Raw genomic sequence first — 24,270 nt, 5'->3', positions numbered from 1 at the left:
CTGTACTCCCTGATGAATGCTCTGTTTTCTAAAGACAGGATCTCTGTTGGGTAAATTTAATTCCTATTGTATGCCGTCATTCCTGTAAGAATTGGTTTGGTGATGCGGGTTAGGCTGTATGCTCAGCCGGGAAGCTGTACCAACATGAAAAAATACTACAGTTTACTATAGAATACTACAGTACTTATTATAGAATCCTATAGTAAACTGTAGTATACTCTAGGATACTATACTACAAATTGTAGTATCCCTCGATCATGTGTAGTACTTACTATAGAATGTTAATACTACAGTATTATCCGCAAAAAAGCACTGTTGTAAATACTATAGTAATGTCCAAAAAAACACTACAATCCGTAAAAACATGACACTTTTAGTAGTGCTGAGCGATTAGGGCTTCTTTTAGGCTGGTTCGATTTCGATTTGATTATAAAAATGACTTTAATAAAACATTTAAGTTGTTTTGTATCAGACCTCAGGATAAGACCCAGATGCAGACAGTTCGAAAGTAACAAACGTTTATTACAAAAACAGGGGGCAGGCAGGCTCAGGTTCAGGGCAGGCAGAGGTCAGTAATTCAGAGCAGAGTCTGAAAGGTACAGAACGGCAGGCAGGCTCAGGGCAGGCAGAATGGTCAAAACCAGGAAAACTAGAAAACAGGGACTAGAGAGAAAAACAGGAGTATGGGGAAAAACGCTGGTAGGCTTGACGAGACAAGATGAACTGGCAACAGACAAATAGAAAACACAGGAATAAATGCACAGGGGATAATGGGGAAAATGGGTGACACCTGGAGGGGGGTGGAGACAAGCACAAGACAGGTGAAACAGATCAGGGTGTGACAGTTTTGTATATTACATTTATTTCATTTGATGACTTTATTATCTCATTCCAAGTCATCATCTCATCTCTGCCTATGCTGTCTGACAAAATCACTATTTTGTAGTTCTTCAAAGTAAATAAGGTATACTTCTATGACTGCTGAATACCAACTATCAATCAAAGATCATGTATTTTCAGGTAGAGATACCTCGCGAAGCAGCTGTTTTTCTATCCCTCTCGATTGCTCTTTCTCACTTCTCTCCGTGTCTGCTCCACACAGACCGGACAAGTAGCCGGGCGCACAATGGATTATGGCCATTGTAGGTAATTACCACGGTTTCTGCGCTAAACTATTTAGAATATTGGCCTGTTGGAAACTACAACTCCCTACTACATTGCACAGTTCGGGCTTGATCTGATTTATCTCTAGAGAACCTGCGCATCAAGCCCCCCCCCCCCCAAAAAACCCCCCCAAACAAAATGGAATTCAAATTATTGAACCGACGTTGGTCAATTCCTTGTTGAAAAAAGAACAGACATTTTGGTTAATCGCTCAGCACTAAACTATAGTAAATACTACAGTATTGAATTTGCATTTACTCTGCCTATTCCCCTCCCCCATCCTCCAATTTGTGCCACCCATAAATTAGAAACCTACATACCAAGTATTGTGTTCCCTGCAGGTTATAGAAAAGAGCAGATGCTTTGAACTCTCTGTTCAGACCCCAGTCCTACCTACCTACAGGTTATAGAAAATGTGCTATTTTAGTATTTCTCTGGTAGGTTTCCTGGTAGGCCTTCACTTCTATGTCAAAGATAATAAAACAAAAATACTACAGTGATGTCTGCAATAACAATAGAGTAAACACTACAGTATACTACATTTTGCTAAAATAATACATTACTATAGTATTTAGGGGCTCCCGAGTGCCACAGCGATCTAAGTCACTGCATCTCAGTGCTAAAGGTGTCACTACAGACACCCTGGTTCGAATCCAGGCTGTATCACAACCGACCGTGATTGGGAGTCCCATAAGGCGGCGCACAATTGGCCCAGCGTCGTCCGGGTTTGGCCGGTGTAGGCCAACATTGTAAATAAGAATTTGTTCTTAACTTTTTTCCGTTACTACAGTATTTAAACTATAGTTAATTGTAAATACTACAGTGTACTACAGTAAATACTACAGTAAAAATACTACAGTGTACTACAGTAAAGTCTGCAAAAACACTACAGTGAATACTATAGTATTTATACCATATATTATTTATTCCATAGTATACTATAGTATGAAAAAAAAGTATGGAAATGTATGAACTCAGTACTGTAAGTTGCTCTGGATAAGAGCGTCTGCTAAATGACTAAAATCTTAATGTAAAATGTAAAGTACTTGTGGCTATACCGTAACTACGATGTAGCAATGCTTAACGCTCTAGTAGTCTTGTGTTGCTTCCTAACAAAAGGCCTTAAGATTAGTTAGTCACCTTTTGTTCCTTCGTAAACTGTATTTCCTTTAGGTCTGGTTTTGTTTGTCATATATTTTGGCAACATATACTGGATTTAGTATTGTGTGAAACTATGCAATTGTAAGATGTTGGAGGTAACAATTCAGACCACACATCTAGCAGATAAGAACTAATGGTTAGAACAATCTAGAAAGGTTGTATGGTATACTCTGTATGTGGCTGTTCTTGTTCTTGGCTGTCTAGTTGTCAATGTTGGAGTGGGCCCCATATGCATTGGATATCTGAGCCAGTGTCTGTGTTTCTTTGAGTCTGTATGTTTGGAGTCTGGCGTTCTAGTCAGGAAGAAGCAATAGCGTTTTTCAGGTCATGGGGCACAATGCCTGCATCCTCTCAGGTGGAGGGGCTGACATGGCCCTCGTGCTGTCAGAGAGGGTAAAAGACCAAGTCCATATTATGGCAAGAATACCTCAAATAAGCAAAGAGAAATGACAGTCCATCATTACTTTAAGACATGAAGGTCAGTAAAACCTGAAAATGTCAAGAACTTTGTTTCTTCAAGTGCCGTCGCAAAAACCATCAAGCCCTATGATGAAACTGGCTCTCATGAGGACCGCCACAGGAATGGAAGACCCCGAGTTACCTCTGCTGCAGAGGATAAGTTAATTGGAGTTACCAGCCTCCCAAATTGCAGGCCAAATAAATGCTTCACAGAGTTCAATAACAGACACATCTCAACATCAACTGTTCATAGGAGACTGCGTGAATCCAGCCTTCATGGTCGAATTGCTGCATGGTGTGGGGGTGCTTTGCTGGTCACACTGTCAGTGATCTATTTAGAATTCAAGGCACACTTAAACAGCATGGCTACCAGAGCATTCTGCAGAAATACACCATCCCATCTGGTTTGTGCTTAGTGGGAGTGTCATTTGTTTTTCAACAGGACAATGACCCAACACACCTCCAGGGTGTTTAAGGGCTATTTTACCAAGAAGGAGAGTGATGGAGTGCTGCATCAGATGACCTGGCCTCCACAATCACCCGACCTCAACCCAATTGAGATGGTTTGCAGCCAACAAGTGCTCAGCATATGTGGGAACTCCATCAAGACTGTTGGAAAAGCATTCCAGGTGAAGCTGGTTGAGAGAATGCCAAGTGTGTGTAAAACTGTTATCAAGGTAAAGGGTGGCTACTTTGAAGAATCTAAAATAAAAATAAAAAATGTATTTGTTTAACACTTTTTTGGTTACTACATGATTTCATATGTGTTATTTCATAGTTGTGATGTCTTCACTATTATTCTACAGTGTAGAAAATAGTAAAAATAAAGAAAAACCCTTGAATGAGTAGGTGTGTCCAAACTTTCGACTGGTACTGTATATATGTGTGTGTGTGTGTGTGTGTGTGTGTGTGTGTGTGTGTGTGTGTGTGTGTGTGTGTGTGTGTGTGTGTGTGTGTGTGTGTGTGTGTGTGTGTGTGTGTGTGTGTGTGTGTGTGTGGACATATATACAGTGTGGTGTGTGTATACATGTATACTGTGTGTGTGTGTATATGTATACAGTACACACACACACAGAGCGAGAGAGAAAAGGTCTACGGCAGCAAACTACAGACACGTGGAGTGTAGTGACCAGCTGCTGACACATAGTGTATGTCAAAGCAGTATATCTCCTTCATCTCACATTCAAATGAGAAATATGTATATACATGTTCAAGAATGGAGGGAGTTTTTATTTCGACTGTTGATGTATGCTTAGTTTTTCGCCACATAGAAGTAGGCCTGCTAGTGGTTATTGATGACTATGTTTATAATGAATGTGCTTCAATTGAGAGAGGATAGCTGAGGTAACAGTTTCCATATGGTAAGGAAAGAGAAGTTTTCACACCTAGCAGCTCAAAAATGTAATTACATGTATGGGTGAAGGAATGTTGGCAAGTAAAAACGACTTTTGTGGGACAAAAAAAAAAGTATATATATATTTTTTTGAATTCAGCTGTGCAGATGTTTCATGCCAAATGTATCTTTTGTCTGAAGTAACATGCCAATTAAGGCAGACTCATTCATCACAAAAACAATGGAGTATACCTTGGTCAAAAGAGTGTGTCAAAAGTTAACTTGTCAACCAGGCGACCTGCTAACCTGTTAAGCCTGTCGGATGTTTCCCTGTCAAAACTGCATATTTTGTGATGTTTTTGTTCGTTTTGGTGTTTGGCAGACTGCGACCTCCTCTGCAAAAAACGTAAAAATTAAATACAGATTTCTTGATTTATCTTAGCTTAATTCTGACTATTTTGAAGAAGTGTTACTGGCTATGTTGTTGCTACAGTGGCTCAAGGGGGACCAACAACAGTAATAGTGCCATTTTTCAATTGAAGTTCTTTAGGGAGTATGCCTAGAGTTCTGCTAGGTTCAAACAGAACCTATGTGTACGGACGTCTTAAGGATTGCGATATCGAGAGGAAGGAGAGGGGGAGGGAGAAGGAGGCTTAGAAGGAGCCCTGTGGAGACAGAAGGGGAGGGAAGGGAAGGGAAGTGGAGGGAGTGGCCTGCTGGTGGGTGTGTGTGGTATGGCAGGAGTGTGTGTGGTGACTGAGGGAGTGGAGTGGAGAGGTAGAGTAGAGTAGAGGATGTCATGACTACTAGAGCGAGAGCAGAGCGAGAGCAGAGCGAGAGCAGACAGACAGACAGGTAGCAGAGCGAGAGCAGAGCGAGAGAGAGAAGACAGACAGACAGGTAGCAGAGCCAGGGAAAGAAGGTAAATGACACATTCTAGTTCTTCCACTCTCACAGACCTAGTTCTCCTCTCTGAATACCTGTCCTTTTTTCAGACTTTTTCCCTCCTTATCAAATTCCATCTACTTCTCTTTACACAATTCGTGCCCGTTTCTTTTTGTTTCTCATTGCGCTGAGACCCGAGGAGCTGCCTCTAAGGTTTAACTGAGGTTTCATTTTGGGATAATTGGGCAGTCATTTAGACCGTTTCTATCAGTTGGTTTCAGAAATCCATAGTAAATATTATACAGGTGTGTATTTTTGGTACATTGTTGCAACTTTACAAAATGGTAATGTATTAGATCTTTCTCCATGGCCAGGTGTGTGTTGAAGGGAGCAGGTGAGGTAGACCAGACTGGGGCCAGAGACTCTGTTTGTTTACTGATCTGATCTGATATGATCATAAACCTGTAACAAACTGAGACTAGCAGTTTATGATGACAAGTATAATGGTAAGTAAGATCTGCTGTAGTGAGAGGATGGATGATGGAGAAAGGGGAAAAGAAACCAACACGCAAAGGGAGATAGATGGCAAAAATTGAGAGTTGGACGGAGGGAGGGAGAAACGGCTTTAACTGGACTTTGAATGATGTGTGGGTAAGTGAAAAACGGGAATGAGGTTTATGGGTGAATTCTCTGAGTGTGTGTGATGCAGAAAGGATTGCTACTTCATTCCTGCTAATGTATTTCACTTACTGGAGGTCGGCCAAGTGTGTGTGGTTCCTCAGGCTTTGCCATGAAGTCATGGAAAATGACCCTGTCAAACTTCCCTCAGAGAGCCATGGAGAGGAGAGCCTGACCTCATCGCATTCTGACCTCGTTTGCACAATAATGGATTCTGCTTTCTTGGAAAATGTGTCCATTCTAACCCAGGTAGCTGAAGTAATCCCTGGTTTAGTTGAGCTGCCTCTGCTCTGCTCTACTCTGGGTGGTGCAGTAATCCGTAGTAGTCTGCCTCTGCTCTGCTCTACTCTGGGTGGTGCAGTAATCCGTAGTAGTCTGCCTCTGCTCTGCTCTACTCTGGGTGGTGCAGTAATCCGTAGTAGTCTGCCTCTGCTCTGCTCTACTCTGGGTGGTGCAGTAATCCGTAGTAGTCTGCCTCTGCTCCGTGCCTGTTTGGCCTCATTGTTGTTTCTGTGGCTCTGAGGGTTCAGATGAGTCCAGATGGCCCACGCCTTGGCTGTGGTCAGGCCAAAGGACAGTTGTCATTTTTGTGCGTTTACGGGCCAGAGCTTTCACAATTACAATCCTGACCGACCCAAACAGACTTGTGAACCCGTATGGTGAGGCCACGAGCACCACAGGAGAGGAGCTCAGCTCCGATTCTGAGGCCTAAGAGCTGATGAGGCCAGGGTGCTGCAGTGGGACTGCCTCAGTTCCACACTGTCAGGTCTGCACTCTCAGCCTGGGCCAGATGCCAGTAATGACAGCGTGGGATTGGCAACAGGTCCTGGGATGGGATTATCTTGGGTGTATTCATTAGTCGCAGACTATTGCAAAATGTTTGGTCTGTTGCATGTTTTGCAACGGAGACCGTTTACCTCTTGCTAAAAGAAGCAAACGGAATAAAACGGAACGAAACGCGGAGGGACCTACCTGAATTTGTCCAATAGAAACGCAAAACGTTTTCTGTTTGGAGTAAACGGTTTCCGTTACAAAGCGTTTTGCAACAGACCAAACATTTTGCAAAGATCTGCGATTAATGAATATACCCCTGCTCTCTCTCTTTCTCTCTCAAACACCACTATCAATGTTTTCCTTCTTTCTGTCTCTGTGAGAAGTATGTTCCCTGTGGTATAAGGGAGCTGTGAAATGATCACTGTCTGGGTGTTTGTCTCCTGTTCGTGGCAGCTGAGGGGAGGAAAGTGAAAAAGAGGGGTAGATGGGGATATTCCAGCTCAAACGTCATTATTTCCCCTCAGCTTCTTTGAATGAAGAACCTTCCTCAGGGAGAGAGTATATTAAAGCAACTTCTCTCATTCTTCTATATTTTTTCTTTCTGACATTTTCTCTGGATTAGCTATTCAGGTTTGGGTTGTTTTTTTGCTATAGTCAAAGTCTGGTCCTGGCTCATCAGACACAGGCTAACAAGTGATTAAGCTCTCTCCTTTTCCATCCATCCCTCCCTCCCTCTCTTGCTCAGGTGTGTTTGTGTGGTTCCAGGCTTTGTGTTTGTTCACTCCCTCACCTGACACTCTCACCTCCCTCTGATCACAGCCTGATTTGATTAACTGTACTCACAAGGCTGTGAATTTTTAACCTCCTCAAGTTTCTGACACCTTTATCAGCCCCAGGATAACGTACATTAAGCAAATGTGCCGTGTTTGTTTAAAGATGGTGGATTTGAATCAAGTATGCTCCAGGGCTGTGTCTTGTAATTAACGTGTGTCCCTCCGTAACCACCACCACCTCTGTGTGTGTGTGTGTGTGTGTGTGAGTGTGTGTGTGTGTGTGTGTGTGTGTGTGTGTGTGTGTGTGTGTGTGGGGGGGACTTCGTTACACTCGGTGTACATGTATTAGTAGTGGCACTCTGCTGTAATTCTGGCGTTATGTCGTTTCAGGGAAAAGTATTTCTCATGATACCCGTTTATAGACCAGTGAACCAGACACAGATCTGGTTTGACTATTCCTGGGTGCAATATGCCAAATACCTTGTGGTTATGAAGAAAAACTGGGAAGTTATTTATATATTTCTAAATAAGCGTGTGTAGAAAGCCCATAAAACCACCCAATCCTTTTCCACACAGATGCACTTCAGTGGAGAGGTTTGGGGTGCACTGGAGGGAGAGTGTGGTCGTATGTAGGAGGGAGAGTGTGGTCGTATGTAGGAGGGAGAGTGTGGTCGTATGTAGGAGGGAGAGTGTGGTTGTGTGTGTGTGTCCGTGTGTGTGTTGGCCTTGGTGTTTGTACAGCTGCTCCTCCTGTAGAGTCTCTCAAGGTCAGGCAGCAGGGGCCTACAGCAGTGGCAGCCTCTAGATCGCTCCCTTTCTCTCTCCTTCTGTCTCCACCTCCCATTTCCTCTCCATATGCTGAAACGTTGTGCTCTCGATTCTACCGTCTCCCTCCTACTGTGTCTTTCCTCTCTCATGGCAGATTTTGAGGCCCTGTGTGTTTCTCATGTCTGGGCTGGCTGTGCAGTGTGTACTGCTCTGTCTGTACTGAGGAACAGATGTTACTGACACGGCAGCCCAAGGTGGAGGAATGAGGGGTCAGAGAGGTCAGGCAGATGCTAACCCAACCCAGCACAGTTCAATCATTACCCCCAACAGAAGGCCGTGTCCATACAGCTGGCTCACTAACTCCCTTGGTGTAGAATCCAGCTTCAAAGTATTATGGGATGGTTGGTTGGTTGATTTACCTGCCTGGCTCTCAGGGTGTGTTGTGCTGCGCTGTGTCTCTCCCTGGGTGAACAGGGACAGGGTAGAGGCAGCCAACAGCTGTCTTATCATCTCATCCGTAGGCAGGGCCTCATCATGGCCTCTCTCTTTTGAGGAGCGTTTGACCCTGATACACAACACTGTTCTGATTGACCTATACAGACAGAGGACTTTGTGCACCTGATGGTTCTACAAATCTTCTGATCAGACCACTGAGAGGGATGGGATGGGATCAGCTCACTGTTGTAGCTGGGCTGACTGACTGTGTTCTGTCTATGTCATACTGCCTGTGAAAAGAACTAAATGCCCTCGTCTCGACTCCGTATTGATGCGATGATGTATTGAAAAGCACCGAGTGTCTCTGATTTACTGTGTTGTTTCTGCAGGACACAGAGAGGGAGAGCTTTGGTGAGCGAGAGAGAATCAAGTCACAGATCCGGGAGCTGCGCAGCCACCAGACGCAGCAGGGCAGAGAGCTACATAGGACAGGTGAGCAACGTCAAAGACCATCTGAATGAGTGGTTGACTGTTCCTTTCCTCTCAGCCTGTCCATAGGTCCAACACACACGCACACACACACGCACTTACACTTACATTACATTTTAGTAGACGCTCTTATCCAGAGCGACTTACAGTAGTAATGCATACATTTCATACATTTTTTTTTCTCCATACTGGTCCCCCATGGGAAACGAACCCACAACCCTGGCGTTGCAAACACCATGCTCTACCAACTGAGCCACACGGGAGCCACACACACGCACATGCACGCGCACGCACGCACGCAGACACGCACAGGCGCACTCAGACACATAGTTTATATGCTTCCTGCCATTGAAATCTCTGTTCTATATATGACATGCTTTTATGATCATCTTTGCATTAGTTTAAGGGTCAAGTTTGGATAGGAAATTCTACTTAAACACAACATTGATTGAAATAATTTCCGGTATTTCCACACTTATGCACTTAGATGCAATTTCCTCTGGCCTGCTAGTGAAAATAGCCAATCAATAGAGCCATTCTGCTGGAGGGGAGTGGAGCTGAGGCGGTCGGTCGGTCACATTGGTTTAGCTCCTCCTTTTTATTTTGAGGTTAGAGGCACCACAGTCATGGGACTAACACTCTGGTTTTGGGTGTGTAGTCATTTCATTAACCACTGTTAGCAAACACAGTGAATGCTTTACTGTAGGTGTGCTATCTTCATCCATGACCTTTTGCCTTGTACACCCACTCCCTACACAAAGTGATCGAAATGTAAATGTTTAAATGAGAAAGGACCGATAAAGGGCTAGAGTGAAAGAGCAGGATATAGGAGAGAGGAATAGTTGAGTGAAGCATGCAGTAGAATAGATCATTAGTTTACTACCATACTGATTTGAATGCCTGAATGTAAAGTGAGTATTTGTTGAAAAAATATACCCGCCTCTAATACTTAAATCATGGTGTGCGTCCCAAATAGCACCCTATTCCCTATATAGTGCACTACTTTTGACCAGAGCCCTACGAGCCTATGAGAGTAAGGTGCCATTTGGGACGCACACCGTGTGGTCTGGCCTTTCCTTGGACCTCAGCATCCCACTCAGCCAGTGTCTGGTAGTAGTGGGGTTATGAGACGGAACAGGAATATCATCTGTTCAAGGGGGAACCCACAGCCAGTAGTGATACCTCTGCTATTTAAACCACATACCAGAACTAGAACAGAATCCTTTCTTGACATGGACCAGAAACACCCAGCTCTCCTTGCTCTCCCCTCGCCCTTCAATTCGTTCCGGGTTGAAGTCCAGGCCTGCAGCTGGCAGGAGCAGACCTCCACAGAGCAGAATGATTGAGGGTAGGAGCTGTTTGAAATGGACGCCGATACACAAAGACACAGGAAGTTAGTGGCTGGGAACAAACAGGATAGGATAGGGTGGGGTGGGTTCGGCCAGTGGCAAGGGGGGTGAGATGTCCTTTTTAACAGAGAGAAGGAGAGAAGTGGCTAGAAAGAGAGAACTAAACTTTGAAGATTAGGGGTTTACAATGGCACATTGGCTGCCACACCACACACACACACACACACACACACACACACACACATACCTCTCTCTCACTTTTCACACACACACTCACACACTCACACTAACACACACACACATGCTTAAATATACAGCAGCATGTCTTGCACAAGTATACATGCTCACAGTCCACAGTGTTGGTGACAAGGCTGTGATTTAGGAAATTACCCGTTTGAGAGACATGGCACGTTCCACTGAGCCACTCTGAGTGACAGGGAGCCAGACTCCTCAAATTTGAACTTGACACTGAAAAGACTGCTTTTGTTGTTGTTGCTATTTAAAGAAGGGTTAGGGGAGGGGGGCTCTCTGCATTATGCACTAGTGTGGTTATTTAAAACCATTTTCCAAGAGCAGTAGGGGTATTCCCAGAAACCCTCACAACAGGGCACAATGGACTGGACACAATGATGTACAAACATCATCCCTTTAACTATAGTTCTCTTTTCATTGGAGTTGACTGGGGCCTTCATTAGATCACGTGGTCTATTTTATAGGGCCTCATGTGAGAAAGGCAGCCATGTTGTGATTTTTGAAGTGAATGCATATAATAAGCATGTTTCTTATTCAGACCCCAGTCTATAACTATTTAATCAACCAATCAAGTGAACCTCTTCCTGCATGCTTTGTGAACTCTGGATCGGACACATAGCTAGGGTATGCAGAGATGTGTTATCATACAATGATGTGACTCTTGTAAGGACACCGTGAATTTCCACTCTGTCGGTGTCTTTTATGCAGCTTGTCTGTGGTCCCTGTACAGCCAACCAGAGTTAAAGGCACTGAGCAGTGAGCATCACAGGGTAAGAGGTAGGTTGAGAGAGCGAGAGACGGAGCGAGAGACGCTGGCTCTAGGAGAGGGAGGATGTGGGCACTGCAGTGTTGTTTGGAGTGTAGTTTCCTGATGAATGGAGGAGGATGTTGGATAGGGACCGGGGGAGGGGAAGTACTTATCCTAGTCTCTATTTCACCCCCCCACTTCCCCCTACACTTCCTACTGCTCGGTTACCACCTACTGTTGTGGCGCTTTCTCTCACATACGCACACGTAGACATCTGGCCCAGGAATTGAGTCAGACCTGGAGGAAATGCCTTCATCCCATTATGTCTCCATGTGTCTCCTCTCGTATACCCAGTGACGCTCACACGTCTCTCCCACGCTCTTGGGGATTTGGCATATGCAGAAACCTTTCATATCCATCAGCAATCCACAAGTTCTCCAGCAACCAACCTCTCACGTGACCCGACATTCCATCTTTTTTTATGTTCGGTCAGAGAAACAAAAAAAATGCAAGAACAGAGTTGTACAGAGCAGAGTTGTATTTCCATAGTGTTCCTCTGCACTATAATCAAATCAAATTTTATTGGTCACATACACATGGTTAGCAGATGTTAATGCGACTGTAGCGAAATGCTTGTGCTTCTAGTTCCAACAGTGCAGTATAGGAGAGGGCTGAGAATGAACCCTTGTGTGGCCCCAGTGTTGAGGATCAGTGGGGTGGAGATGTTGTTTCCTACCTTCACCATCTGGGGGCGGCCGTCAGAAAGTCCAGGACCCAGTTGCACAGGGCGGGGTCGAGACCCAGGGTCTTGAGCTTAATGACGAGTTTGGAGGGTACAATGGTGTTGAATGCTGAGCTGTAGTCAATGAACAGCATTCTTACATAAGTATTCCTCTTGTCCAGATGGGATAGGGCAGTGTGATGGCGATGTCTGTGGATGGCGATGTCTGATGGCGTTGTCTGTGGACCTATTGGGGCGGTAAGCAAATTGGAGTGGGTCTAGGGTGTCAGGTAGGGTGGAGGTGATATGATCCTTGACTAGTCTCTCAAAGCACTTCATGATGACAGAAGTGAGTGCTACGGGGCGATAGTCATTTAGTTCAGTTACTTTAGCTTTCTTGGGAACAGGAACAATGGTGACCATCTTGAAGCATGTGGGGACAACAGACTGGGATAGGGATTGATTGAATATGTCCGTAAACACACCAGCCAGCTGGTCTGTGGAAGCTCTGACAACGTGGCTAGGGATGCCGTCTGGGCCGGCAGCCTTGCGAGGGTTAACATGTTTAAATGTTTTACTCACGTTGGTGCCCACCGGCTTTGGTAGCGGGCTGTGTCAGTGGCACTGTATTGTCCTCAAAGCGAGCAAAGAAGTTGTTTAATTTGTCTGGGAGCAAGACGTTGATCTTTGCGACGGAGCTGGTTTTCTTTTTGTAATCTGTGATTGACTGTAGACCCTGCCACATACGTCTCGTGTTTGAGCCGTTGAATTGCGACTCTACTTTGTCTCTATAGTGATGCTTTGCTTGTTTGATTGCCTTGCGGAGGGAATAACTACACTGTTTGTATTCGGTCATGTTTCCAGTCGCCTTGCCATGATTAAAAGTGGTGGTTCGCGCTTTCAGTTTTGTGTGAATGCTGCCATCAATCCACGGTTTCTGGTTAGGGAAGGTTTTAATAGTCACAGTGGGTACAACATCTCTGATGCACTTGCTAATAAACTCGCTCACCGAGTCAGCATATACGTCAATGTTATTGTCTGAGGCTACCCGGAACATATCCCAGTGTACGTGATCGAAGCAATCTTGAAGCATGGAATCCGATTGGTCAGACCAGCATTGGATAGACCTGAGCACGGGTGTTTCCTGTTTTAGTTTCTGCCTGTAGGATGGGAGCAACAAAATGGAGTCATGGTCAGATTTGCCGAAGGGAGGGCGGGGGAGGGCTTTGTGTATGGTGTATGGTGTGCTCGCCTTCTAAGTCTGACCATTAGGCTGCTCCGTCTGCCTCTCCTGCGGCGACGACGTTGTTTGGGGTCGGCCTCTGGGATTAGATCCCATGTCCAGGGTGGAGGTCCGAACAAAGGACCCGCTTCGGGAAAGTCGTATTCCTGGTCATAATGTTGGTAAATTGACATCGCTTTTATATCCAATAGTTCTTCCCGACTGTATGTAATAACACTTGAGATTTTCTGGGCTAACAATGTCAGAAATAATACATAAAAAAACATATTACTGCATAGTTTCCTAAGGACCTGAAGCGAGGTGACCATCTCTGTCGGCGCCATCTTGCACTCCAACTAGATGTAATCATGGGTATGTTCCACTGTGTCCACTCACTGTATTATGGTGGTTGTGTTCCATAGGCTCCAACTCAGGCATGGTTCTGGTTCTGGACCCCCTGGTGAGGAAAGAGGTCTCCGGCCCTCTGCTGAACCACCCAAAGATCTGGGACCCTGTGACAACATCAGAGCTGGACGTGGTCCTGTCCCACCGCCAATGCTCTGACTCGACATCCTCGGACCATACCCTGGCCTCCAGGCCCCGTATCGACTCAGGAGCCTCAGAGAAAAGCCTGGGTCTGGGCCCAGCCTTCAGAACCAGGGTGGACTCAGGAGCGTCAGAAAAGAGCCTGGGTCTGGGCTCAGCCTTCAGAACCAGGGTGGACTCAGGAGCGTCAGAAAAGAGCCTGGGTCTGGGCCCAGCCTTCAGGACCAGGGTGGACTCAGGAGCGTCAGAAAAGAGCCTGGGTCTGGGCTCAGCCTTCAGGACCAGGGTGGACTCAGGAGCGTCAGACAGAAGCCAGTGTTCAGACCACAGAGGCAGACTGGACTCTGGGGCCTCCAAGTCCCGCTTCAGACCGAGACTAGACTCTGGCACGTCAGACTCCAGCACGGGACCGCCAGCCCCTCTAGGCTCTGAGACCTCTGACAGCGCAGGGCTGCTGTCACGGAAACGACTGGACTCTGGGACGTCTGACCTAAGCGTGGGTGTGACTTCTGTTGAGCGGGGCCGTGTGGAAGAGCCAGAGGTGACCATGAGTAGCTCCTCCTCCAGCACAGATTCAGAGGCTGAGAGCACCAATCACCATTCAGCCCAACCCCGCCAAGACTGCTCCACTACCAACTGTGATCAGCCTGATGGGGCCGTCCTATACAGAAAAGCCTCAGGCTCCCACAGTACCCTGCTCAATGGCAGTTCCAAGGGAAGAGGAGACATCCAGGAACAGAAGGTACACTCTTGTTTAATCTTCCAGGGTGATGCTTGCTGGTATGATCTGCTGTGTCTCTAGGTAGAACAGGAGAATATGTAGGTATATGTACACCACTAGAGGGGGATGTTGAGCAATGATGATGAGGCTACAATGTTCACTCACTCTGCTAGTGTCCCTCTCCTACACCTCTCTGATTCAGAGGGGTTGGGTTAAATGTGGATGACACATTTCAGTTGAATGCATTCAGTTGTGCGACTGACTAGGTATCCCGTTTCCCTTCCCTTTCCTTCCATCCCTCCCTCTATTTTGAAATACCAGTTCTCAGTACCTTCATCACGTCGGCAACTATAAACATCTCATCTTTCTCTGTATGTCTTTAATAGCTTTGTTAAGCTATGGTAAATTTGCTGCACAAATAAACTCAGCACCTCAGAGCCGGGCCCAAGTCCTTTGTTGTGCTCAACTGGTTCTGGTTCCCCTCAGATCTCTGTCTCCCTCACCTGCTGTCAGAGGGAGAGCCGCTGGGGCTGGCTAGAAACAGCCAAACACACAGGCAGGAGAATGCTGCAGCATTCTGAGTCTCTCTATTGTTTGCTCAAAGCCCTCATCAGGGACTTGGGTCACCATGACACCACATCGTCGCTCTTATCGGGAGTGTTTACCCAACGCAGGCTACAGGCTCTTTTATAGAGCCCTGCAATATAATATGCTTGTGTTCTGTATGTTTACATTACGCTGTGGAAGTTCAGGCACATCATGGCCCCATGGCCCCTTGATCAGCCCAAAAAAGAACAGAGACACAAACTTCTCTCCCTCACTCTAAACACTGTTACATAATGCAAACACTACCCTGGTCACCTGTATGTGTGTTCACGTGGTTGCACCATGACCAGTCTGATCCTCCCTGCCCGCAGTGCCTTGCCATCCCATGGATCTGCACTATTGCCCTGTGATGCTTTACTGTGTTTTATTTTCATCTAAACTCTCTCTCTCTCTCTCTCTCTCTCATTTTCAGGTCAGAGATACTTTATTCACTACTCTCAGCAAAGCAAACGATGCAGGTGAGCATGTTTACAGATAAAAAAAAATGAATCTATGTGTGTACAGTGCCTTTAGAAAGTGTTCCTACCCCTTGACTTAATTGACACTTTGTTGTTGCAACCTGAATTCAAAATGGATCAAATGTATTGTCACCCATTTACACACAATACCCCATCATGCCAAAGTGAAAACATGTTTTTAGAAATATTTGCTTATTGAAAATGAAATACAGAAATATCTCATTTACATACTGTACCTATTCACACCCCTTTGCTATGACACTCCAGATTGAGCTGCATCCAATTTCCTTTGATCATCCTTGAAATGTCACTACAACTTGAGTCCACCTGTGGCCAATTCACTTGTTTGGACATGATTTAGAAAGAAACACACCTGTCTATATAACGTCCCCCTGTTGACAGTGCATGTCAGAGCAGAAACTATACCATGAAGTCCAAATAACTGTCTGTAGATCTCCAAGATATTATTGTGATGAGGCATATATCTGGGGAAGGGTATAAATACATTTCTAGAGTGTTGACAGTTTCCAAGAGCACAGTGGTCTCCATCATTGGGAAATTGAAAAAATATGGAGCTACTAGACTATGCCTAGAGCTGGCCGTCCGACCAAACTGAGAAACAATGACCTTTGTCAGGGAGGTGACCAAAGAACCCAATGACCTCTGTTGTAGTCAGTTTCTATATTTTACATTTTAGTCATTTAGCAGATGCTCTTATCCAGAGCGACTTACAGTAGTGAATGCATACATTTCATTCATTTTTTTTCTCTGTACTGGTCCCCCGTGGGAATCGAACCCACAACCCTGGCGTTGCAAACACCATGCTCTACCAACTGAGCCACACGGGACCATATATTTCTTTGGTTATGCAAATATTAGTTTATTATACAACGGGTGGGTCTAATCCTAAATGCGGAATGGTTTAAACCGCATTCCAGCCAGTGTCTATTCCACAAGTTACCACTGGATAAATCTATGACGTTTAAAATGCCTATTTACTCTGTTCCATTTGACTGCGCAATACATTGTCTTATCAGCCCAGACAGGCAATTTATAAATTTGATCTCCACCATAAAAACCATCCAGACATTATCTCACTTTTTTTTTAGGCTAACATTTAGTTTTCAACAGAGGAGATTTGTATAAACCTTGCTGTCTGTCCCTCCGACATTTGCAACATTGTTTCAATATTCGAATTAGATCTCCAGCTTTCGCACAGTAGTAATAAACATGTCGAGAGTTGGGGTGAGACAGACAGGCAGGGGCAGCTTTTCTCAGCCAGTCGAAATCATGAATCGGCCACATTTTTATGGATATATACAAAGAAATATCAATAGAAAACAGGTAAAATGATTCAAAGTGCAGCCGGTTTGCAGTCTTTTATAGCATCAGTTTGAAGTGATTTGGTTAGCTGTTTTGTTTGGTGGCTCCTTTTAACAACCGTGTCCCAACGAGACAGCCCATTTTCTATGCCAGGTGAAATCACGCCTCATTATCTCATTGTTATGGATCTATCCAAATAAATGTCACTAGAAAACAGATTATGCAAATGTGCCGACTTTGTTGTTATTCTGGCTGCACTGTTTGACGTGAGTGTAAATTAGCCGTAGTTGGCTAGCTAGCGAGGGATAAGAACGTTGCCAGCCAGTATGCCAATAGAACATTTAGAACTAACGGCTGGGTCTCGTCCATATGTAAATCATTATTTTAATATGTTGGTAACCCGTTGTATAAAAGTGATAATGCTCTCAAAGCTGGTGTTTGGAGGATATATACCTTCATAGGATGCCACCTTTCCAACAAGTCAATTCATCAAATTACTGCCCTGCTAGAGCTGCCCTTGTCAACTGTAAGTTCTGTTATTGTGCAGTGGAAACGTCTAGGAGCAACAGCTGCTCAGCCGCGAAGTGGTAGGCCACACAAGCTAGCAGAATTGGACTGCTAAGTGCTGAAGCGCGTAGCGCATACATTGTTTTGTCCTCGGTTGCAACACTCACTACCGTGTTCCAAACTGCTCATCTGGAGCTTCATGAAATGGGTTTCCATGGCGGACACAATCCTAAGATCACCATGCGCAATGCCAATCGTCGGCTAGAGTGGTGTAACGCTTGCCCAACCATTGGACTTTGGAGCAGTGGAAATGCATTCTCTGGAGTGATGAATCACGCTTCACCATCTGGCAGTCCGATGGACGAATCTGGGTTTGGCGGTTGCCAGGAGAATGCTACCTGCCCGAATGCATAGTGCCAACTGTAAAGTTTGGGGGAGGAGGAATAATGGTCTGGGGTTGTTTTTGATGGATCGGGCTAGGACCCTTCGTTCCAGTGAAGGGAAATCTTAAGGCTACAGCATACAATGGCATTCTAGACGATTCTGTGCTTCCAACTTCGTGGCAACAGTTTTGGGAAGGCCCTTTCCTGTTTCAACATGGCAATGCCCCTGTGCACAAACTGCGAGCCGGACCTAATCGCCCAACATCAGTGCCCGACCTCACAAATGCTCTTGTGGCTCAATGAAAGCAAGTCCCCGCAGCAATGTTCCAACATCTAGTGGAAAGCCTTCCCAGAAGAGTGGAAGCTGTTACACCAGCAAAGGACGGACCAACTTCATATTAATTCCCATGATGTTCGACGACCTGGTGTCCGCATACTTTTGTCCATGTAGTGTAGGTTAATTGGTTATTTAGAGACATAAAGCCGCTACAACCACTCTGACAGAACTACAGAGTTTCTTGGCTGAGATGGGAAAACCTGCAGGAAGGACAACAGTCTCAACAGCAGTGTTTCCCAAACTGGATCCTGGGGCTCCTGCTCGGTGCACGTTTTTGCCCTAGCATTACACAGTTGGTTCAAATAATCACAGCTTGATGATGACTTGGTTATAAATCCGCTGTGTACTGCTAAAGCAAAAACCAAAATGTGCACCCGCGGGGGGGCCAGGACCGAGTTTGGGAAACCCTGCTTTACAGAACTTCACCAATCTGAGCTTTATGGGAGAGTGGCCAGATGGAAGCCACTCTTGAGAAAAAGGCACGAGTTTGCAAAAAGGCATGTGAAAAACTTTGAAAGCATAAGGCAAAAGATTATGTGGTCTGATGAGAAATATTATTCTTGGGCCTGAATGCAAAGCGCTATGTCTGGAGAAAACCAGGCACAGCTTATCACCCGTCTAACACCATCCCTACCGTGAAGCATGGTGGTGGTAGCATCATGCTATGGTGATGCTTTTCAGCGGTAGGGACTGGGAGACTGGTAAGGAGAGAGGGAACAATGAATTGATGAGAACCTGCTTCAGCGTGCAAACAACCATAGACTGGCAAAGATTTATGTTCCAACAGGACAATGACCTCAAGCATACAGCCATAGCAACGCTGGAATGGCTTCAGAACAAGAATGTGAAAGACCTTGAGTTGCCCAGCCAAAGCCCAGACTTGAATCCCATTGAAAATCTGTGGAGAGACTTGAAGATTGCTGTTCACTGCCGCTCCCCATCTAATTTAACAGAGCTTGAGGAAATCTGCAAGGAAGAATGGGAGAAAATCCTCAAATCCAGACGTGCAAAGCTGATACAAACATACTCAACACGACTCAAAGCTGTAATCGACGCCAAAGGTTATTCTACAAAGTATTGACTCAGGGGTGTGAGTACTTATGTAAATGTGATATTTCTGTATTTCATTTTAAATAAATTTGCAACAATTTCTAAAAACATGTTTTGACTTTGTCATTATGGGGTATTGTGTGTAGATGTGTGAATGTTTTTTGTTTTAATGAATTTTGAATTCAGGCTGTAACACAACAAAATTTGGAATAAGTCAAGGGGTATGAATACTTTCTGAAGGCACTGCAAGATCATGGATTTTTTGTCCTGTATACTTTGTAAATGAATAGTTAGGGTGAAAATGGTGGACAATGTGCACAATTATCAATATATTTTATACTAGTTATCATACAAATAATTATTTAAAGTCCCACCCATGGCTGCACCTCTGCCCAGTCATGTGAAATCCATAGATTAGGGCCTAATGAATTTATTTACATTGACTGATTTCCTTATATTAACTGTAACTCAGTAAAATCTTTGAAATTGTTGCATGTGGCGTTTATTTTTTATCAGTACCTGACCAAATTCACATAGAAATGTGTGTTATATATATGTCATTCTCATCTAAGAAGCGGTAGATCTGTTTTATGTGCGCTATTTTTATACTTACTGTTCTTACATTTTGTTTTTGCCTTTCTATTTTGGTTTTGGACTCCAGCTTCAATCAAATACAATATTTTTGGTTATAGAAAATATATTTCAGTGGTTTAGATGGTACAATGATTCTCTACACTGTACTTGCTTGTTTTGCCACATAAACTGAAATTAAGCGAACTATTAGAATTTTAGCCAGAAGGAAATGGCAGAGCAATTTCTGCATAGTGCGTCTTTAAAATGTTTCTGAGATATGTGATTTAGTTGTTTATTTTCTCAAGCCTAAATGGTCAACAATGTTTTTTGTGTGTGTTCTCCTATCATTTGGACAATACAAAATGTTCTGTACATTGTGTCACAGTGAAAGGTTGTGTCCATTCTACTCAGGAGCACTTCTAGTTTCTAAATCCACAGAGTTTACATTCCAGTCGTCGCTGCTAATTTTGTGGCCCTTAAAGCCCCCATGCAGTCTTTTTAATTGTAGTTTTAAATCATCACTGTAATAAATCACTCTGTGTGTTTATTTCATGAAAATTACTTCAATATATATTTTTTTATCATTTATTTCCCTGCGCCTCTTTTGGCCATTGGAATGCTCAGTCTGATCATGTGGGAGTTAGGAAACGAATTTGAAGATATTTACATACTCAGCCCTGATTTGGTCAGTATAGGGTATTGTTTGTAGATGGGTGAGAAAGAAAATCTATTTAATCCATTTTGAATTCAGTTTGTAACAAAACAAAATTTGGATTAAGTCAAGGGGTATGAAATACTTTCTGAAGGCACTATAGATGTAATAACCTGACATTTAAAGTGGGAGCCAGCCAGGATGTGTGCCTCATTACTTGTGCTTTACTGTTAAACTCCACCGGCAGTGTTGATAACATCACACCAGAGGACCTATGAGCTGGAAGCCCTTAGTGCTGCTGAGTTATAGCTGTTCCTCTAATATGAAGACACCCTGCTCCCTAAGTCCTACCAGTTGAATGGCTTCCATTCGAAGGAGACTTCCAGGGCCAGCATGGCCGTATAGGGCCTTTCAAAGAGGGGAGGGTGAGGGTGCACCACTAGAGGACTGGATAGAGATAGGATATGGAAGATACGAGTGCACAGGATTGTCTGTGTGTGTGTGCACGTTTTTTAACTCTCTATCCCGTGTAAACACTGGTCTGTGTCCTCAATTGTTTTGCCTCCATAAGGGAGACGTTGTCTTTTGCTCCCTAGCGCTTCTTTATAATCTCCTCTCTGTGGCCCCAGGCTCCTAAAAGCTTGTGATTCTCAAGCACACTAAATGGAGATTATTAAGCGGGAGGGAACTGCTTCCCTAAATGAGTGTGGAGCTTTTCCCTATATGTGATGAAAGCAGACCATCATTTTACTGTACATAAAGGAACAGGAATCCAGAAACACTCAGGAAACCTAGACATCTGTCAGCTTATGGCCAAAGCTGACGCACTGAAAAAGAGGGAGAATGAGGGAGGGCAAGTGAAGAAAAGGAGGGGGGCTGGAAAAAGGAAGAGAGAGAGAGGGGGAGTGTGAGAGAAGGGAAATAAAATCAAGGGATTTGCAGAGAGCTTTAGGATGAGGAGACAAAGGCAGTGAGTGTGCTGCTTTGAGTTTTGGGGATTTTAGTCATATTGCCCTGCTGAAGACTTTGAAATGTTTCCAGTCTTTGTGTGTCAGCTGTCCCGTGGAGCTGGGTAATTAACTACTGAGTTTGTATTACTTGACTGTGTTTGTGTTCTTCTGTTCTTTGCTACTGTGTGTAAATCATTTCCACTAATGTGTTGTCTGTGTTTTGCAGTGCCTGAAAAGGAGCCGGTTGTCTTGGCCCCGTTTGGCCGGGCTAACTCTGTGCGGGACCGTATGCGTAAGTTCACAGAGCCCAGCCCAAGTCCCAGTGTCCCGTTTCTGAAGAGGGGCTCTCAGTCTCTAAGGAATGGGACAGCCCCCAGTGCCCGAGTCTTAGGCAGAGCCACCGAGCTGAGTGAGGGACAAGCAGCAGGGCCAGCCAACCAAACAGCAATGACCACAGCAGTATCCATCAGATCCCTTACAGACAGGCACGGGAGACCCCATGTAGGTTCTACATCGTACTCTTCATCTTCCTCCTCCTCAGAGAACCTTGTCCAATGCCAGGGCACAATTCAGCCAGGGGGCGTGGCCATCAAAGATCTGCAAACCGCTGCTCAATCCATGAGCACTGTAGGCGGGGCGAAGCAGCTGGCTGAAAAGCTGCAGCACTCCTCGGGCATCTCAAAGGAAGACAAGACCCCAGGGAGCCAGGGAGAGGCAGACCCCGACATGAAGACCTTCCTAACTATCGAGATCAAAGATGGACGCACCATCACCACCTCCTCCTCCTCTTCCTCGAGAGGCAACCTGGCCTCCATGACCCCCATGGCCCCACGCATCACCACCAACTCCATGGGACAGAGAGCAGGTAGGAGCACTGCCTAATGGATGCTAGATAGATTTCTGCTTTCAGATTCTTTATATGTACAGACCATAGCTTTTGATAGATTTGTGTTTAATCCAAAAACAGAAGTTGATATTTGAAATGATGCGTTACCAGTGGTACCAGGCAGACTGAGTGCCTTGAGCCTACATCAGTCATAGACTTGCCTTTAAATCTTTTTCTCCCTTTTAAATCTTAGAATAGATCAGCGAACATTAGCAGTGGAGCCATTTTTCCTCCCTTCAGCCCAGTGTACTGCAGCAGATCCTAGGAACTGTGTCTGTTTGTGGAGACAGATTGTGTAGATACTGGATGTTTCCTGTTCTGTCCCAGCTCCACCTCTGCATGCTAATATCAGCCTTGAGATCAGGGACAGGGGTCAGTCCATACAAATAGAATGCATTTGTATGGGTAAGTCAGAAGGGCTGAACCCCAGGCTGGGGACAGACCAGGGCCAGGGTTAGGGCCAGGGAGTGTGTGTGTGGGGGAGCAGGGTTCTGCTGTGGACATGAGCAGCATTGTCTCTATGATGGGCAGGCACGCTGTGTGGAGGTGGAGGGGGGATGGAGGGTGGTATGGGATCAAGGACACACAACAATGGGCAATTATTGAGTAAACTGTATGGTCTAACAGCACAATACACTGTGGTCTTTCTGCTGCATTCCTGCAGAGTTGGCGACTTCCACAACAGACTATTGTCTGTATACCACTCTGTAAATGCCATACAAACACTCACACTATACTCTAGTACTCGGGCATACGTTGTCAATACAAACGTTGAAAACAGGTGTTATCGCTAAACGTTTATCCTACTCCTGAGGGGTTTCCTACGAAGCAGGTTTTGAGGAGTTGGCAAGGTAACGTTAGTCAACTCTCAGTTCAACTTGGGATAACCAGTCATATGAAAGTGGCTCACCTTTTAGCCAGGTACATTTCTATGGCAAGAGAGCCTTCAGAACTAACCTGCTCCTTGGCAGGCTAACTCGCGGCTAATTCCACTTAGCCTGAATGAAATGACTGAGCCGAGAATTGAGGACCAATGAAATTGGATTCCCTCCCTCTTGCAAAGATCTCTTAAGGAAGACAACTGATTAAATATTTTATTAATAAAATATTTGTTTTTTATATGTTAAAATATATCACTTTACACATTTAGTAAACTTCACACAATGTAACGCTTTCTTATGACTTAATAAAAATATATATTGATATGAGTGGGGGAAAAGGTGCTTGTGCATTGATAAGCACACCAAAGACTGTATTAATGATAATAATAAGTAATAAAAAATAGACTGTATTAACGATGATGATAATAATAAGTACGCTGCCGCCCCAATTATTAATGATTAAGTATTAATGATAATAATAAGCAATAAAATAAAGACTGCACTTCTAAAAGCCTATTTCACACCATGAATTTGCAAGATAACATTTCCATTATTTTGTTTTCGGCACAAATGAAAATATGATGTTTCAGCGTTATCTCAATTAAGATTTTCGATGTTCAACTAGCCATCTGCGACATGCACGTGCAATTACAAGCCTGCTAGTGTTAGTGGCAAGCAGACAAGCAATATCCACCTTCCTAATACGTACAGTATGAAGTCTGAGCTGGAATGTGAAGCTAACTGGAGCTAGTTAGCTTCAGAAAACCCTGAGTAGATCTAGCTTTGTTTGTAGGATACCCCTCTGGACACCTACTTGTCTGTGTATGTTTCTGTTCGTCTTTCTGTGTATGTGTATGTTAGTGTTTTGGTGTGTCTCAGAAGCGGCCTGTTCACAGCTGCTGTGGACATCTGTCCAAACAATCAGTCTTGTGCTCCAGCACTGTCCAACCACCAGGACCTCCAACCCAAACAGTTTACTTAAGACCCTGCCTGGAGCAGGACTATTACAGCACCCAGTCAGACTCTGATTAGCCCCCTCGCCTCATCTCCCTCCTCCCAGACCCTCTGACAGCTCCACTGGGCTTCTTCAAGAGGTCGGCGTTAAGCCCAATTTTCCTTTTTTGGAAGCTTCCTGCCACTGACTGAAGACCGGTTTGGAGAATGTCTTGTGTTCACCCAGCAGCTC

The 24,270-nt window shown here is 44.8% G+C and overlaps 1 protein-coding gene across 5 annotated transcripts in view; it reads left to right on the top strand.

Annotated features, from left to right (window-relative positions):
* The window catches only part of LOC106585267 (smoothelin), a 93,032-nt gene that overhangs the window by 33,771 nt on the left and 34,991 nt on the right, over positions 1-24,270 (top strand). For 4 of the 5 annotated variants that reach the window (XM_045706731.2, XM_045706730.2, XM_014171305.3 and 1 more), the window contains exons 6-9: positions 8,820-8,922; positions 13,634-14,499; positions 15,497-15,542; positions 21,544-22,182. In XM_045706731.2, the coding sequence (XP_045562687.2) occupies positions 8,820-8,922; positions 13,634-14,499; positions 15,497-15,542; positions 21,544-22,182 (1,654 nt within the window). Of the gene's footprint in view, positions 1-4,848; positions 5,040-8,819; positions 8,923-13,633; positions 14,500-15,496; positions 15,543-21,543; positions 22,183-24,270 lie in introns of those variants that run through there. The other variant, XM_014171308.3, reaches the window with a different exon arrangement.

The sequence above is a fragment of the Salmo salar genome, chromosome 24 (genome assembly GCF_965601325.2).
Source record: "Salmo salar chromosome 24, fSalSal1, whole genome shotgun sequence".
In the NCBI taxonomy this organism is placed as follows: Eukaryota; Metazoa; Chordata; class Actinopteri; order Salmoniformes; family Salmonidae; genus Salmo; species Salmo salar.
The sequence above is the reverse complement of the archived record's forward strand: the minus strand, read 5'-3'. Positions and strand labels throughout refer to the sequence as shown.